The sequence below is a fragment of the Lampetra planeri genome, chromosome 74, assembly GCF_965212315.1.
Source record: "Lampetra planeri chromosome 74, kcLamPlan1.2.h2, whole genome shotgun sequence".
NCBI classification, from domain to species: domain Eukaryota; kingdom Metazoa; phylum Chordata; class Hyperoartia; order Petromyzontiformes; family Petromyzontidae; genus Lampetra; species Lampetra planeri.
The window spans coordinates 3,159,664-3,178,082 of NC_136179.1; the positions used below are offsets into that span (position 1 = coordinate 3,159,664).

General features: G+C 47.2%; 1 protein-coding gene across 1 annotated transcript; it reads left to right on the forward strand.

Annotated features, from left to right (window-relative positions):
* Positions 1 to 1,457: 1,457 nt before the first annotated feature.
* LOC144737828 (uncharacterized) lies at positions 1,458 to 17,939 on the forward strand. Its single transcript, XM_078620703.1, has 3 exons — positions 1,458 to 2,001; positions 12,253 to 13,052; positions 17,127 to 17,939. The coding sequence occupies exons 1-3, from the start codon at positions 1,458 to 1,460 to the stop codon at positions 17,937 to 17,939; spliced, it is 2,157 nt and encodes a 718-aa protein (XP_078476829.1).
* Positions 17,940 to 18,419: the final 480 nt, after the last annotated feature.

Consider the following 18,419-nt stretch of genomic DNA (forward strand, 5'->3'; position numbering starts at 1 on the left):
GGGGTACAGGGCAAGAATCGCATTCAATTTTTAGAATAACAATATGGTCGTATTAGCATTTTAATGGACTTTAATATATGTTACGTGCAAATGCAAATCGTTAGTCGTAAATGCGAGGGAGGGGTTAAGAGGTGCACGTTAAATCCAGCGTTAACATTTATTTTAGCATCATATTTAAGGACACTGTTGTTGATAAGAATTCGTCTGGACATGGCACGTGCCTTGTTCTACTAGATCAACCAAAATTAGTACAACATTAGTACAATGTCGGTTATTCAGGAGTGTGATTTCATTCATGAGTAGTATTCACAGAGCCCCGATGACACTAACCTACCTAAAGTTATGGTTAAACAAAGTAATCTTGAGTGACTTAATTCTCAGCTCAGACATGATCATCGCAATCATTTCCAAAGACGTGTGGGGTCCTGCAAGAGCAGGTCCCGACTACAAACAGCTTGGCAGCAGAATCGGAAGTAGCTGCGCCGCCCTCGAAATGTGATGTTGCTGCTGTTGTTGTCGCTGCTGTTGTTGCTGCTGTAGTTGCTTCTGTTGCTGTTATATACGCAGGGAGGTGGTGTTCCGTGATGGGATGACGCCTTTGATCAAAGACTGATCAAACTTAACCAATTGACGCCCTTGATCGTCGCATTTGATCAACTCTGATATTGTAGACTCTCACATCTTAAGCGCTATCATAGTGAAACATAATATTATAACCTATGAACTACAACCTATCCATTGTAACGCTGTAAAAGAATATTACCCATTGGGTTTCACTCCCTCGTCGAGAAGGCCGCTCTCTTCCTTTTCTAAAGTTACATGCTAATTTCTCTGCATTCACTTTAAATCGAGGACAATGTTTTTCCATTTATTCAAAATAAGCGCACAATTACACACTGAGATGCACTTACATATTCATGCATGAAGCACAATGGGCACATTACAATTCGGTATGTTAATAGACATGCGGATTGTACCTTCCAAAATGAACAATCGAATGCAAATATCCTGAAAGACAAAGGATACGGATCCTAGGGGGGGAGTTCTAAGGCGGCTCAGAAGCAGAGCTCGATGCCATTTCCAGAGGGAACTTGATGAGGTTGGACGCTCGACTCGTCGCTCTGCTGATCGCCCTTCAACCGCCAGACAACGCAGCCTGGCGAGCACAATTGCTGTGTCGACAGTTAGGCGACTTTGCGTCGGGAGAGTTCGTGGCGACATCTTCAGACGGGTTCCAGACATCGATATACCGTGAATCTCCTAGTAAGTGTCTATTTTCGTGGATAAACTCTTAAACGTGTTCGTCGTCAAATTAGCGGGAATTTTTTGCCTCTCGTTTAGACACGAGCGTCGTTCTTGTTTTAGCAGTTAACAAAATCCAAAACTCAACGCTAAACATCCTTGCGGCCGATAGCGTACTTTTGACTCGATAACACCGCTGCTGTTACTACGCTCACATGGAGCAGAGACGCTCTCCACAGCCCCACGTACACGGAGGCAAGAAGCCATTCAATTGCTCTGTGTGCGGGAAGTCCTTTTCACGACCATCACTTCTTCAGAGACACCAGAGAACACACAAGGGCGAGAAGCCATTCCTGTGCCCTGTGTGTGGGAAGACATTTGCACACTCATCAACTCTTCAAGACCATCAGAGAACACACACGGGAGAGAAGCCATTCCTGTGCTCTGTGTGTGGAAAGGCATTTGCACACTCGTCAACTCTTCAAGACCATCAGAGAACGCACACGGGCGAGAAGCCATTCCTGTGCCCTGTGTGTGGCAAGACATTTACAAAGTCATCACATCTTCAGAGTCATCAGAGAACACACACTGGTGAGAAGCCATTCCTGTGCCCTGTGTGTGGGAAGGCATTTGCACACTCGTCAACTCTTCAAGACCATCAGAGAACACACACGGGAGAGAAGCCATTCCTGTGCCCTGTGTGTGGGAAGGCATTTTCACACTCGTCAACTCTTCAAAACCATCAGAGAACACACACTGGTGAGAAGCCATTCCCGTGCTCTGTGTGTGGGAAGGCATTTGCACGGTCATCAACCATGAACAAGCATCAGAAGGTCCACAATGATAGGAAACTGAAATCAAAAGCTGAAATTCAAGGTGCTGCAATGAGTCCTGAAGAAGTTTCCACCTTCGATCCCATGCAGTTGGATCCCGAGAGATGGCTGGATGTAATGGAGTGGCTCGAGAGTCAACCAGAGAGCTCGGGGTGACTGAAAAAATATTATGTCATGTGGTTATACCTATTAATCCGTATCGAGTATTTTTGTGTGTAATTTTAGCCATTTTAGTTTTACAGTTTTTGTGAGTTTAATGACGTGCACAGTTGTGGTTTGTAATGTTATCGGATTACTTGCCGAAGTGGTGTAATGAGCACTGGTTGTGAGAGGGTTCAATTGTAGTCGTTAAGTGTTCCTGTTGTGCTAAAGTTAGAATGCATCTGTAGGTACATCTTTGCTCAATATTTTAAATATTTTTTTGTCAAGTGTACAGCTTTTTTTGATTGGTATTAATCGATTTTAGATAGCTGATTTCAGGATGTACATTGATGACGCGTTCGTTGGATATATGGCCTTGACTTCAACATAGACGCACAGTGAACAAATGTGGTGAACTAATAAGGAAATCATGGGGAATGATACTTTAACGCTTTGGTATTCCTGGAACGGATATGGTTTGCATTGTACTGGAAATGTGTGAACATAGGACATAATAAATATCTCCTTCGAGTTTTGACGTAAAAATGATTGCAGATGAATAAAAACGTATTTTTAACAAATGTTTGTCCGGTCTTTATTTTATAATGTTCCTATGTCAAGAGAATTTCAGGTGGAGGATCTCCGTCACACAAGTGTGCCCTTAACTGGCAGCATCTTGGCTGTCTACACGATTAACACGTGTTCCTTGAGGGGAAAGATCCCCGTAGTTAATCGTTCATCAACGTAACAGTCCCTAATCCTGAAGTATGTCGGGGATAAACTGTACTCTATAACATGTAAACTGTAATACTATAAACGATAACACTAAACATTAAACGATTATAAACTAGTGTTTAATTTATAACTATGTAAACGTAGGTAAGGTATTACAATATCATTAGAAGAACACTGGTTGTATAAGAATCGCACTCTGCTCATATGTATGTATAGTGTACTGCTAGATGTCATCGAAAAACAAAAGACGGAATATATTTATATAAATACACGCACAAACCCATTATAAACTCATGACATTATGAATCGTTACAATTATTATGACAATCACAAATTGTGACAAAGCGAAATTCCCACAAGCAAAACACCACGCTCACGTGACGAATTCTTAAACAAACTGCAACACTCAAGTGACAGAACGCCGCAATAAAAACAACATCAATGGACAAATCGTAAAAACAGACAACACAGGCACGTTAATAGCTGTTAGAAGAAGACAACACATAACACCTTCAACTATACACATCATACAGCCAACTCGTAAATGGGGCGGTATATGACAGCCTTCGCTGCTGTCGACGGGGCCAAGCAGCGAGTGTTTAACTCCATTGTTTCAGAATCCGTGTCATCACCCGGCGACAACGACTTAGCCAAACTACATCTCCCCAACAAGGCAGCCTTCCCTATGCTGTGTATTTTAGCACTATATTTACGGACGCACTTGAAGATAACAATTCGTCTAGAAAAGGCAGGCGACTTGTTCTACCAACAGGATTTCAATTTAAATCCGAAAGAAGTATGAGTGCATTCATGAGTAGTATTCACTAAGCCCCGATGGCACTAACCTACACACAGTTATGATTAATCAAAGTAAACATTAGTCGCTCATCCCAGCTCAAACATGATCATACCAATTATTTCCAAATCCGTGTCGGGTCCCACGAGAATAGGGCACGTCCACAAACTCTCAAATTGTAAACTCACATTGCATACTCTATCATTATAACCTCTAAGAATATAACCTTTAAACTATGAGCTATACATTTCAACGCTTTAAAATAACACTACAAACTAGTGTCATAGTAAACTATAATGTTGTGAACTCGTATTACAGATTAGAACACCGTACATTGAATTGTGATATTCGAATCTCATTCGAATTCTTAGCTTCACACTCGTGAGTATGTAACATGTATGTAATATGCATGAATGTAATGTCTGTATGTAACATGTGTAATGCGGGCGAAAGCGACCTTCCGGATGTGACGTCACGAGGAGGCGGAGCCAGGTGACGTGGGTGAAAGGTAGGGGGTCCTTAAGCGGGTAAACCGGAAGGAGAAGTCAGTCGGGGTGTGAATGGAAAGGTGTGGGGCCACGCGGGCGTACGAGCCGAGGGGGCACCGTCAGAAGCGGGAGCCAACCCTGGGAACAGTAGGGAGCTACTGGGAGGTGTAAAGCTGCAGATAGAGATAGGCAGTAAGGCTGTGTGTGAGGGGCAGCGGGGTGGCTGCCAAGAGTCGCAGGAGCGACGAGAAGGCGAGACAGCACGAGGCTGTCAGAGCTGCAGCAGGAACAGCCAAGGGAGCTGTGTGAGAGTACAGCAGCGGAGCTGCTGTGGGGCTGCAAGAGCGACAGAAACAGCAGATGGACCGATGCGGAGGCCTTGGAAGTGTTGCCGACTCTACTGGACGACGAATCTGTTCGATTTTTCCGTTCCATAACGGCCGATAAGAAGAAGACTTTATGTGGAGTTTTTGAGGAAATGGCCGACGCCTATGAGCCACCTGACGACGCGCATCGGCGATTCGCTCAACGACAACGAGCACCCGAAGAATCGCCCGTGGCGTTCAGGGGTGCGGTGTTGGAGCTGGCCATGGCAGCATATCCTGACACGCCACAGGATCTGCTCGAGCCTCTCATATTGGGAAAAATGCTGGAGCTGTCTCGGGATCTGGGGATCCCCATGCCTGTGTGTGGGCATGAGAAGCTCACGTCCCGGGCGGCAGCAAAGTGTCTGGATGCGCAGTTTAATCTCCGTCGCTGGAAGCAAGTGGCGGCATGGACGGGTGGGCCCGTCAAGGAAGGAGGCGCGATGGGGTGGGACCCCACAAGGGCGATCTATGTGCCGGATGAGCGGGGTCCACAGGAGCTGACGGCTGCCTCCTCTCCGTGGTCGGGACGCGGAAGGCCGGGGCCGCGCGCTACGCCATCGGGACGGGGCCGCCGGGATGCAAGACCTGCGCTTCGGCGCAACGAGGCCGATTGCTTCCGCTGCGGCCATAGGGGCCATTACGCCAAAGATTGCTGGGCCCGCTTCCCAGGTCCGCCGCAGCAGGAGCCCACAACACCGGACAAGCCGACCAAGGAACCTCCGAAACAGGCATGTCGGCACGCACCAGACACTCGGCAAGGCTTTACACCTCACCCACCACCCTTGTTGCGCGATCCTATTGTTGTTGTTAAAGAAAGGCCATCGACGGGGCCTTGTCATTCAGTTACGCAGTGGCGCAAATTGGCACGGAGAGTTGTCGCGGCCGCTACGGGTTCGTCCACTGTGCCGGGATCCATACAAGGTGTGGACGTGCGCATTTTGGTCGACTCTGGAGCGTCTGCGACTATTATATCGGATGTCATTTTCCATCTGTTGGGCATTCCGCCGGGGGCTGTGCGTCCGGTTTATGGGTCTTGCGTCGCTGCGAACGGGGGTAGTATGGGTATCGTGGGCCAGGTGGATGCTAAGATATCTATAGGGGATGTGTCGGCTTCGGGCGTTGTGTTAATATCGAGATCTTTGGCGGTTCCTTGCTTACTAGGCACGGATTTTTTGGCTAAGATGCCCATTTTGATTAAAATCAATGAGAATTGTATTGAATTGCCGGGGGGCCGTCGAATCTCGTTTCTGCCGTCGCCCTGGGGGCGACCTGCTTCGGCCGTACAGGTGCAGGCGCTGTCCGTCGCATCTGTGGACATCCCACCTGGTTCACAGATGCTTATACCCTTGCGGTATCGGAAGCCCCTGCCCAATCGGCTAGGAGCACAAGGGGTCTTGTTGTCACCATCCGCCACGATAACAACGGGATTGGCGTTAGTTGGGGCACAGACCATCGTCCGGCCGGATCAATTACCGGTTTTACAGGTGCTTAATGCGGGGGTGGAAAACATCCGTGTTCCGGCCGGTACGGTTGTGGCACATGCCACTACGGCGTTTGCGACGCGCGATTGTCCGCATCGCCGGGGAGTGGTCGCTGGTGTTTCCGAGCCAAGGGGTTCGGATAATCGTTGGATCGCTACCTTATGTGATGAAAATTCTTCCCTGTCCGTGGGGCAACGTGATGCGCTGCGTAAATTGTTGCTGACGTATTCGGATGTGTTCAGCTCCGACGATTTGGATTTGGGACGCACATCGTTACTTTCCCATCACATTGAGATGGGCGACGCTGCCCCTATTCGGTTAAATTCGCATCGGATGAGTCCAGCGGAGCGAGAACACGTTCGGGGGGCGGTGGAAGACATGTTGGCTGCGGACATTATATCGCCATCTAACAGCCCATGGGGCGCTCCTGTGGTCTTGGTTAAGAAAAAGGATGGCAACTTGCGATTTTGTGTCGATTTCCGGAAATTGAATAAGATATCGGTGGCAGATGCGTACCCCCTGCCGCGTATGGACGACTCCCTTGACGCATTGTCGGGGGCTAAGTTCTTTTCCACACTGGACCTCTCTTCGGGATTTTGGCAGCTTCCCCTTGACGAGTCCTCACGGGAGAAAACCGCATTCCGTACGCCGCAGGGGTTATTTCAATTCAACTGCCTCCCGATGGGATTGAATGCGGCCCCTGCTACATTTCAAAGATTGATGGAGCTCGTTTTGACGGGGTTGCAGTGGGAGACGTGTCTTATATATTTGGACGATATTATTGTGTTCAGCCGCACATTTGAGGAACATTTAACGCGGCTGGAGACAGTGTTCACGAGGATGCGCTCTGCCAATTTGAAATTCAAACCAAAGAAATGCCACCTACTGCAACGGTCCGTCCGTTATTTGGGGCACATTGTGAGTGCAGAGGGGGTGTCCACGGATCCGGAAAAGACGGCGTGTGTCCGGGATTGGCCGACTCCGGCCTCTGTGGGGGATGTTCGGCGCTTTTTGGGATTTGCCTCGTATTACCGAAGATTTGTGCCGGGGTTTGCGACGATTGCGAGGCCCTTGCATCTCCTTACGGGTAAAGGACGGAAATTTGTTTGGGGAGAGCCGGAAGAGGCGGCCTTTCGGAGTCTGCGTGATCTATTGGCTACGGCCCCGACATTGGATTATCCCGATTTTGATCGCCCTTTCATTCTTGATACGGACGCGAGTGACACAGGTATTGGGGCGGTATTATCACAGTCTAAAGGGGGCGTAGAGCGCGTCGTGGCGTATGGTAGCCGAGTCTTGTCGCCTGAGGAAACACGCTACTGTGTCACTCGTAGAGAACTTTTGGCGGTTGTTTTTTTCCTACGGCAATTTCGACCGTACCTTTACGGTCGTTCTTTTATTGTGCGTACGGATCATGCGGCCTTGCAATATGCACTTAAAATGGACCAGCCATCGGGACAGTTGGTTGGACACGCTGCAGGAATTTTCCTTCCAAATTCAACATCGGAAGGGAGTGCGCCATGCGAACGCTGACGCACTTTCCAGATTACCAGGGCGCGCCCCTTGTAAATGTGCGTTGGGGACGCATAGGTGTTCGCCGATTCTGAACCCCCCTCAGCCACTTACGTTGGCCGTCGGGAAGTCGGATACTCCGATGGAACCGGGACCGACTGATGGGGTTTTGAATCTGCCGCGGTCTGTCTGGATTCGGGAACAGATGATGGACGAGTCCTTGTTGTCCATGCGGAAGCGGTCTATGAGGGACAATGGGAGTCCGAGTTCAGCTGTGGGGCCGCGAACCGCTCTCCGAGATGGTCTGCTTATGTGGCAAGAAAGGTTCCAGGAAAGCTGGCGTGTGGTGGTACCAACGTCCTTGCGATTTGAGTTGATTAGAACTCTCCATTGTGACACACTATTGCATTTAGGGGTGCAGAAGACCTTGTTGACGTTACAACGTCATTATTTTTGGCACGGCATGGCGACAGATGTCGTAGGGCATGTGCGCGCGTGCCCTGAATGCGCCCGGCGTAAGCCGCCTAAACATCCTTACGTGCCGCCTCTCCAGTCGATTCAGGTGTCTCGAGTCAATGAATTGGTGGCACTGGACATATTGGGACCCTTCCCACCATCGGCGAGGGGAAATAAATATTTGCTGGTAGGGGTTGAGTATCTCTCCCATTGGCCGATGGCCTGGCCGTTGCCCGATCAGTCGGCCGCGGCCATCACCGACGCCTTTTTGTTTGGGTACATTATGGACAAGGGGGCGCCGGAGAGACTCCTCACGGACCAGGGCCGAAATTTCTCTTCTAAATTATTGGCTGAAGTGTGCGCAGGCCTTGGGACTAAGAAAATACGGACATCTCCATACCATCCGCAGACGGATGGTATGGTTGAGCGGCTGAACAGGACATTGTCTGCCATGCTTTGCCATACTGTGAGTGAACAGCAATCGGATTGGGATCTGCACATCCCCGGAGTGCTTTCGGCGTACAGGATGACGCCCCATGCGGCTACAGGGTATTCGCCGTTTTACCTTATGTATGGTCGGGAAAACGTGCCTCCGGTGGATGTGCAATTGGGTACTGGGGTGAAGGGACCTCGTAAACCACTCCCTGAATACATTCAGGACACGGTTCGCCGGGTTACGGAGGCGCGGGAAAACGCACGCGTGGCTACAGCCAAAGCCCAGGCCCGGAACGAGCGGTATGCTCGGCGGTCTGAGGGGGAGTGCCCCTGGAAGGTGGGAGACCTGGCCTGGCTCCATTGCCCGCAGGTGCGGCCGGGGACCTCTCCTAAATTGCACAAACCTTGGCATGGTCCTGTGCGCCTCATTGAGGTTCCCAATCCACAGTCGGCGCGCGTTCAGTTTGGTTCTCGCCGTTGGTTTGTTCATACGTCGCGGTTGAAACCATATGTTGCTCCCCTACGTGATGCGTCATCTCCCAATACTGCCTTGCCGGGGTCTGTTGCTGCCGACTCTCCCCTGCCTGCGTCCACTGATCTTGCTCGAGCGCCTGTCGTACCTGTTCCAGACAGGCCGACCGTGACACCGCGGGGGAGGAGTGGGCCTGTTCGGAGGGCGCCTGCCAGGGCTGCGGTACCTTCAAGCCCGGCGACCCTTCCGACCCCGCTGCAGGCGCATTCGCGGAATACGACCAAGACTGATTCGTCAGGGACACGAGATGTCGGTGGACTTCCAATCGCAGCAGGGGAATTACCCCCTGTCATTTCTCGTGTTCCATCGCGTCCCCGTTCTACAAGTGGGCCGCCGACCGTCCGGGACGGGCCGGCGACCCGCACTCGTTCCAAATCGCTTACGTTTCGTTAATTGTATGTTGTTATTGTTCTTGTTCTTGCCATCGTATTTATCGCATGCTTTTGTACGTTCGTCGATGTTACTTGTGTGTTGTTCTTGTTGTTATATTGCATGCTTAGTGTCCTTTAAGGGGGAAGGTCGGTTCACCGCATTACGCTTTGGTGTTGTTCAGCCGAGGTCGGCTGGGTTTTTTCTATGGGGGAGGGTGGTGTAATGCGGGCGAAAGCGACCTTCCGGATGTGACGTCACGAGGAGGCGGAGCCAGGTGACGTGGGTGAAAGGTAGGGGGTCCTTAAGCGGGTAAACCGGAAGGAGAAGTCAGTCGGGGTGTGAATGGAAAGGTGTGGGGCCACGCGGGCGTACGAGCCGAGGGGGCACCGTCAGAAGCGGGAGCCAACCCTGGGAACAGTAGGGAGCTACTGGGAGGTGTAAAGCTGCAGATAGAGATAGGCAGTAAGGCTGTGTGTGAGGGGCAGCGGGGTGGCTGCCAAGAGTCGCAGGAGCGACGAGAAGGCGAGACAGCACGAGGCTGTCAGAGCTGCAGCAGGAACAGCCAAGGGAGCTGTGTGAGAGTACAGCAGCGGAGCTGCTGTGGGGCTGCAAGAGCGACAGAAACAGCAGCGGGGCTGCTGATGTGGACTGGAGTGACATCGGAACCAGCACAGAGAGAATAAGAGAGACAGCCGTGTGGGAACGCAGTACGGACCGAATAAAGGACACTGAGCCAGAGATCGTGGTCAAGTCTTTTATTACACATGTATGCATGTAATATGGACGTGCGACCCAAGGGTGGGATATGTGAAACGGAAGGTGCAGGATCAGGATGGGATTAAAATTATTTGAATAACACTTTGGTGGTATTAATATCAAGCTGTCCACTAATGGATGAATGTTCCATCTAAATGGAATCAAATAACAATATTCAGTATGAATATGTAAAATAATCGCACAAACCCAATATTAGCCCGTGAAATAATGAATCATTACAATTGCAATGACTCCGGACTCACACTGCAGAGGGTTATTTTATTTAGCCTTTAACGCGGTTTCAGACCCCAGGCGTCACGATATAGCAACGACGACGACGAGACAGCAACCAGCCAAAACAGCCCCAAACCTCGTTCCTCCCCCTCTCTCATTCTCGGCGTGAACCTCCGCCCACACTTGGTCTCGCCTTTCCTTCTCGAACTCTCTCTTTCTTGTCCCTTAGTTGATGCACTGTCTTTAGATCACCCACCTCTATGACCTCTACCTGACCCCGCCATGGGCGGAGCAACTTGGGGAACATACAAATATTTATGTAAATTATCTGTTCAATCGAACCGGGGGTCGGATATGTGAACTGTGGGGGGGGGGGGGTACAGGGCAAGAATCGCATTCAATTTTTAGAATAACAATATGGTCGTATTAGCATTTTAATGGACTTTAATATATGTTACGTGCAAATGCAAATCGTTAGTCGTAAATGCGAGGGAGGGGTTAAGAGGTGCACGTTAAATCCAGCGTTAACATTTATTTTAGCATCATATTTAAGGACACTGTTGTTGATAAGAATTCGTCTGGACATGGCACGTGCCTTGTTCTACTAGATCAACCAAAATTAGTACAACATTAGTACAATGTCGGTTATTCAGGAGTGTGATTTCATTCATGAGTAGTATTCACAGAGCCCCGATGACACTAACCTACCTAAAGTTATGGTTAAACAAAGTAATCTTGAGTGACTTAATTCTCAGCTCAGACATGATCATCGCAATCATTTCCAAAGACGTGTGGGGTCCTGCAAGAGCAGGTCCCGACTACAAACAGCTTGGCAGCAGAATCGGAAGTAGCTGCGCCGCCCTCGAAATGTGATGTTGCTGCTGTTGTTGTCGCTGCTGTTGTTGCTGCTGTAGTTGCTTCTGTTGCTGTTATATACGCAGGGAGGTGGTGTTCCGTGATGGGATGACGCCTTTGATCAAAGACTGATCAAACTTAACCAATTGACGCCCTTGATCGTCGCATTTGATCAACTCTGATATTGTAGACTCTCACATCTTAAGCGCTATCATAGTGAAACATAATATTATAACCTATGAACTACAACCTATCCATTGTAACGCTGTAAAAGAATATTACCCATTGGGTTTCACTCCCTCGTCGAGAAGGCCGCTCTCTTCCTTTTCTAAAGTTACATGCTAATTTATCTGCATTCACTTTAAATCGAGGACAATGTTTTTCCATTTATTCAAAATAAGCGCACAATTACACACTGAGATGCACTTACATATTCATGCATGAAGCACAATGGGCACATTACAATTCGGTATGTTAATAGACATGCGGATTGTACCTTCCAAAATGAACAATCGAATGCAAATATCCTGAAAGACAAAGGATACGGATCCTAGGGGGGGAGTTATAAGGCGGCTCAGAAGCAGAGCTCGATGCCATTTCCAGAGGGAACTTGATGAGGTTGGACGCTCGACTCGTCGCTCTGCTGATCGCCCTTCAACCGCCAGACAACGCAGCCTGGCGAGCACAATTGCTGTGTCGACAGTTAGGCGACTTTGCGTCGGGAGAGTTCGTGGCGACATCTTCAGACGGGTTCCAGACATCGATATACCGTGAATCTCCTAGTAAGTGTCTATTTTCGTGGATAAACTCTTAAACGTGTTCGTCGTCAAATTAGCGGGAATTTTTTGCCTCTCGTTTAGACACGAGCGTCGTTCTTGTTTTAGCAGTTAACAAAATCCAAAACTCAACGCTAAACATCCTTGCGGCCGATAGCGTACTTTTGACTCGATAACACCGCTGCTGTTACTACGCTCACATGGAGCAGAGACGCTCTCCACAGCCCCACGTACACGGAGGCAAGAAGCCATTCAATTGCTCTGTGTGCGGGAAGTCCTTTTCACGACCATCACTTCTTCAGAGACACCAGAGAACACACAAGGGCGAGAAGCCATTCCTGTGCCCTGTGTGTGGGAAGACATTTGCACACTCATCAACTCTTCAAGACCATCAGAGAACACACACGGGAGAGAAGCCATTCCTGTGCTCTGTGTGTGGAAAGGCATTTGCACACTCGTCAACTCTTCAAGACCATCAGAGAACGCACACGGGCGAGAAGCCATTCCTGTGCCCTGTGTGTGGCAAGACATTTACAAAGTCATCACATCTTCAGAGTCATCAGAGAACACACACGGGTGAGAAGCCATTCCTGTGCCCTGTGTGTGGGAAGGCATTTGCACACTCGTCAACTCTTCAAGACCATCAGAGAACACACACGGGAGAGAAGCCATTCCTGTGCCCTGTGTGTGGGAAGGCATTTGCACAGTCATCACATCTTCAGAGTCATCAGAGAACACACACGGGTGAGAAGCCATTCCTGTGCCCTGTGTGTGGGAAGGCATTTTCACACTCGTCAACTCTTCAAAACCATCAGAGAACACACACTGGTGAGAAGCCATTCCCGTGCTCTGTGTGTGGGAAGGCATTTGCACGGTCATCAACCATGAACAAGCATCAGAAGGTCCACAATGATAGGAAACTGAAATCAAAAGCTGAAATTCAAGGTGCTGCAATGAGTCCTGAAGAAGTTTCCACCTTCGATCCCATGCAGTTGGATCCCGAGAGATGGCTGGATGTAATGGAGTGGCTCGAGAGTCAACCAGAGAGCTCGGGGTGACTGAAAAAATATTATGTCATGTGGTTATACCTATTAATCCGTATCGAGTATTTTTGTGTGTAATTTTAGCCATTTTAGTTTTACAGTTTTTGTGAGTTTAATGACGTGCACAGTTGTGGTTTGTAATGTTATCGGATTACTTGCCGAAGTGGTGTAATGAGCACTGGTTGTGAGAGGGTTCAATTGTAGTCGTTAAGTGTTCCTGTTGTGCTAAAGTTAGAATGCATCTGTAGGTACATCTTTGCTCAATATTTTAAAGATTTTTTTGTCAAGTGTACAGCTTTTTTTGATTGGTATTAATCGATTTTAGATAGCTGATTTCAGGATGTACATTGATGACGCGTTCGTTGGATATATGGCCTTGACTTCAACATAGACGCACAGTGAACAAATGTGGTGAACTAATAAGGAAATCATGGAGAATGATACTTTAACGCTTTGGTATTCCTGGAACGGATATGGTTTGCATTGTACTGGAAATGTGTGAACATAGGACATAATAAATATCTCCTTCGAGTTTTGACGTAAAATTGATTGCAGATGAATAAAAACGTATTTTTAACAAATGTTTGTCCGGTCTTTATTTTATAATGTTCCTATGTCAAGAGAATTTCAGGTGGAAGATCTCCGTCACACAAGTGTGCCCTTAACTGGCAGCATCTTGGCTGTCTACACGATTAACACGTGTTCCTTGAGGGGAAAGGTCCCCGTAGTTAATCGTTCATCAACGTAACAGTCCCTAATCCTGAAGTATGTCGGGGATAAACTGTACTCTATAACATGTAAACTGTAATACTATAAACGATAACACTAAACATTAAACGATTATAAACTAGTGTTTAATTTATAACTATGTAAACGTAGGTAAGGTATTACAATATCATTAGAAGAACACTGGTTGTATAAGAATCGCACTCTGCTCATATGTATGTATAGTGTACTGCTAGATGTCATCGAAAAACAAAAGACGGAATATATTTATATAAATACACGCACAAACCCATTATAAACTCATGACATTATGAATCGTTACAATTATTATGACAATCACAAATTGTGACAAAGCGAAATTCCCACAAGCAAAACACCACGCTCACGTGACGAATTCTTAAACAAACTGCAACACTCAAGTGACAGAACGCCGCAATAAAAACAACATCAATGGACAAATCGCAAAAATAGACAACACAGGCACGTTAATAGCTGTTAGAAGAAGACAACACATAACACCTTCAACTATACACATCATACAGCCAACTCGTAAATGGGGCGGTATATGACAGCCTTCGCTGCTGTCGACGGGGCCAAGCAGCGAGTGTTTAACTCCATTGTTTCAGAATCCGTGTCATCACCCGGCGACAACGACTTAGCCAAACTACATCTCCCCAACAAGGCAGCCTTCCCTATGCTGTGTATTTTAGCACTATATTTACGGACGCACTTGAAGATAACAATTCGTCTAGAAAAGGCAGGCGACTTGTTCTACCAACAGGATTTCAATTTAAATCCGAAAGAAGTATGAGTGCATTCATGAGTAGTATTCACTAAGCCCCGATGGCACTAACCTACACACAGTTATGATTAATCAAAGTAAACATTAGTCGCTCATCCCAGCTCAAACATGATCATACCAATTATTTCCAAATCCGTGTCGGGTCCCACGAGAATAGGGCACGTCCACAAACTCTCAAATTGTAAACTCACATTGCATACTCTAACATTATAACCTCTAAGAATATAACCTTTAAACTATGAGCTATACATTTCAACGCTTTAAAATAACACTACAAACTAGTGTTATAGTAAACTATAATGTTGTGAACTCGTATTACAGATTAGAACACCGTACATTGAATTGTGATATTCGAATCTCATTCGAATTCTTAGCTTCACACTCGTGAGTATGTAACATGTATGTAATATGCATGAATGTAATGTCTGTATGTAACATGTATGCATGTAATATGGACGTGCGAACCAAGGGTGGGATATGTGAAACGGAAGGTGCAGGATCAGGATGGGATTAAAATTATTTGAATAACACTTTGGTGGTATTAATATCAAGCTGTCCACTAATGGATGAATGTTCCATCTAAATGGAATCAAATAACAATATTCAGTATGAATATGTAAAATAATCGCACAAACCCAATATTAGCCCGTGAAATAATGAATCATTACAATTGCAATGACTCCGGACTCACACTGCAGAGGGTTATTTTATTTAGCCTTTAACGCGGTTTCAGACCCCAGGCGTCACGATATAGCAACGACGACGACGAGACAGCAACCAGCCAAAACAGCCCCAAACCTCGTTCCTCCCCCTCTCTCATTCTCGGCGTGAACCTCCGCCCACACTTGGTCTCGCCTTTCCTTCTCGAACTCTCTCTTTCTTGTCCCTTAGTTGATGCACTGTCTTTAGATCACCCACTTCTATGACCTCTACCTGACCCCGCCATGGGCGGAGCAACTTGGGGGACATACAGATATGTATGTAAATTATCTGTTCAATCGAACCGGGGGTCGGATATGTGAACTGTGGGGGGGGGGGGGGGGGGTACAGGGCAAGAATCGCATTCAATTTTTAGAATAACAATATGGTCGTATTAGCATTTTAATGGACTTTAATATATGTTACGTGCAAATGCAAATCATTAGTCGTAAATGCGAGGGAGGGGTTAAGAGGTGCACGTTAAATCCAGCGTTAACATTTATTTTAGCATCATATTTAAGGACACTGTTGTTGATAAGAATTCGTCTGGACATGGCACGTGCCTTGTTCTACTAGATCAACCAAAATTAGTACAACATTAGTACAATGTCGGTTATTCAGGAGTGTGATTTCATTCATGAGTAGTATTCACAGAGCCCCGATGACACTAACCTACCTAAAGTTATGGTTAAACAAAGTAATCTTGAGTGACTTAATTCTCAGCTCAGACATGATCATCGCAATCATTTCCAAAGACGTGTGGGGTCCTGCAAGAGCAGGTCCCGACTACAAACAGCTTGGCAGCAGAATCGGAAGTAGCTGCGCCGCCCTCGAAATGTGATGTTGCTGCTGTTGTTGTCGCTGCTGTTGTTGCTGCTGTAGTTGCTTCTGTTGCTGTTATATACGCAGGGAGGTGGTGTTCCGTGATGGGATGACGCCTTTGATCAAAGACTGATCAAACTTAACCAATTGACGCCCTTGATCGTCGCATTTGATCAACTCTGATATTGTAGACTCTCACATCTTAAGCGCTATCATAGTGAAACATAATATTATAACCTATGAACTACAACCTATCCATTGTAACGCTGTAAAAGAATATTACCCATTGGGTTTCACTCCCTCGTCGAGAAGGCCGCTCTCTTCCTTTTCTAAAGTTACATGCTAATTTCTCTGCATTCACTTTAAATCGAGGACAATGTTTTTCCATTTATTCAAAATAAGCGCACAATTACACACTGAGATGCACTTACATATTCATGCATGAAGCACAATGGGCACATTACAATTCGGTATGTTAATAGACATGCGGATTGTACCTTCCAAAATGAACAATCGAATGCAAATATCCTGAAAGACAAAGGATACGGATCCTAGGGGGGGAGTTATAAGGCGGCTCAGAAGCAGAGCTCGATGCCATTTCCAGAGGGAACTTGATGAGGTTGGACGCTCGACTCGTCGCTCTGCTGATCGCCCTTCAACCGCCAGACAACGCAGCCTGGCGAGCACAATTGCTGTGTCGACAGTTAGGCGACTTTGCGTCGGGAGAGTTCGTGGCGACATCTTCAGACGGGTTCCAGACATCGATATACCGTGAATCTCCTAGAAAGTGTCTATTTTCGTGGATAAACTCTTAAACGTGTTCGTCGTCAAATTAGCGGGAATTTTTTGCCTCTCGTTTAGACACGAGCGTCGTTCTTGTTTTAGCAGTTAACAAAATCCAAAACTCAACGCTAAACATCCTTGCGGCCGATAGCGTACTTTTGACTCGATAACACCGCTGCTGTTACTACGCTCACATGGAGCAGAGACGCTCTCCACAGCCCCACGTACACGGAGGCAAGAAGCCATTCAATTGCTCTGTGTGCGGGAAGTCCTTTTCACGACCATCACTTCTTCAGAGACACCAGAGAACACACAAGGGCGAGAAGCCATTCCTGTGCCCTGTGTGTGGGAAGACATTTGCACACTCATCAACTCTTCAAGACCATCAGAGAACACACACGGGAGAGAAGCCATTCCTGTGCTCTGTGTGTGGAAAGGCATTTGCACACTCGTCAACTCTTCAAGACCATCAGAGAACGCACACGGGCGAGAAGCCATTCCTGTGCCCTGTGTGTGGCAAGACATTTACAAAGTCATCACATCTTCAGAGTCATCAGAGAACACACACGGGTGAGAAGCCATTCCTGTGCCCTGTGTGTGGGAAGGCATTTGCACACTCGTCAACTCTTCAAGACCATCAGAGAACACACACGGGAGAGAAGCCATTCCTGTGCCCTGTGTGTGGGAAGGCATTTGCACAGTCATCACATCTTCAGAGTCATCAGAGAACACACACGGGTGAGAAGCCATTCCTGTGCCCTGTGTGTGGGAAGGCATTTTCACACTCGTCAACTCTTCAAAACCATCAGAGAACACACACTGGTGAGAAGCCATTCCCGTGCTCTGTGTGTGGGAAGGCATTTGCACGGTCATCAACCATGAACAAGCATCAGAAGGTCCACAATGATAGGAAACTGAAATCAAAAGCTGAAATTCAAGGTGCTGCAATGAGTCCTGAAGAAGTTTCCACCTTCGATCCCATGCAGTTGGATCCCGAGAGATGGCTGGATGTAATGGAGTGGCTCGAGAGTCAACCAGAGAGCTCGGGGTGACTGAAAAAATATTATGTCATGTGGTTATACCTATTAATCCGTATCGAGTATTTTTGTGTGTAATTTTAGCCATTTTAGTTTTACAGTTTTTGTGAGTTTAATGACGTGCACAGTTGTGGTTTGTAATGTTATCGGATTACTTGCCGAAGTGGTGTAATGAGCACTGGTTGTGAGAGGGTTCAATTGTAGTCGTTAAGTGTTCCTGTTGTGCTAAAGTTAGAATGCATCTGTAGGTACATCTTTGCTCAATATTTTAAAGATTTTTTTGTCAAGTGTACAGCTTTTTTTGATTGGTATTAATCGATTTTAGATAGCTGATTTCAGGATGTACATTGATGACGCGTTCGTTGGATATATGGCCTTGACTTCAACATAGACGCACAGTGAACAAATGTGGTGAACTAATAAGGAAATCATGGGGAATGATACTTTAACGCTTTGGTATTCCTGGAACGGATATGGTTTGCATTGTACTGGAAA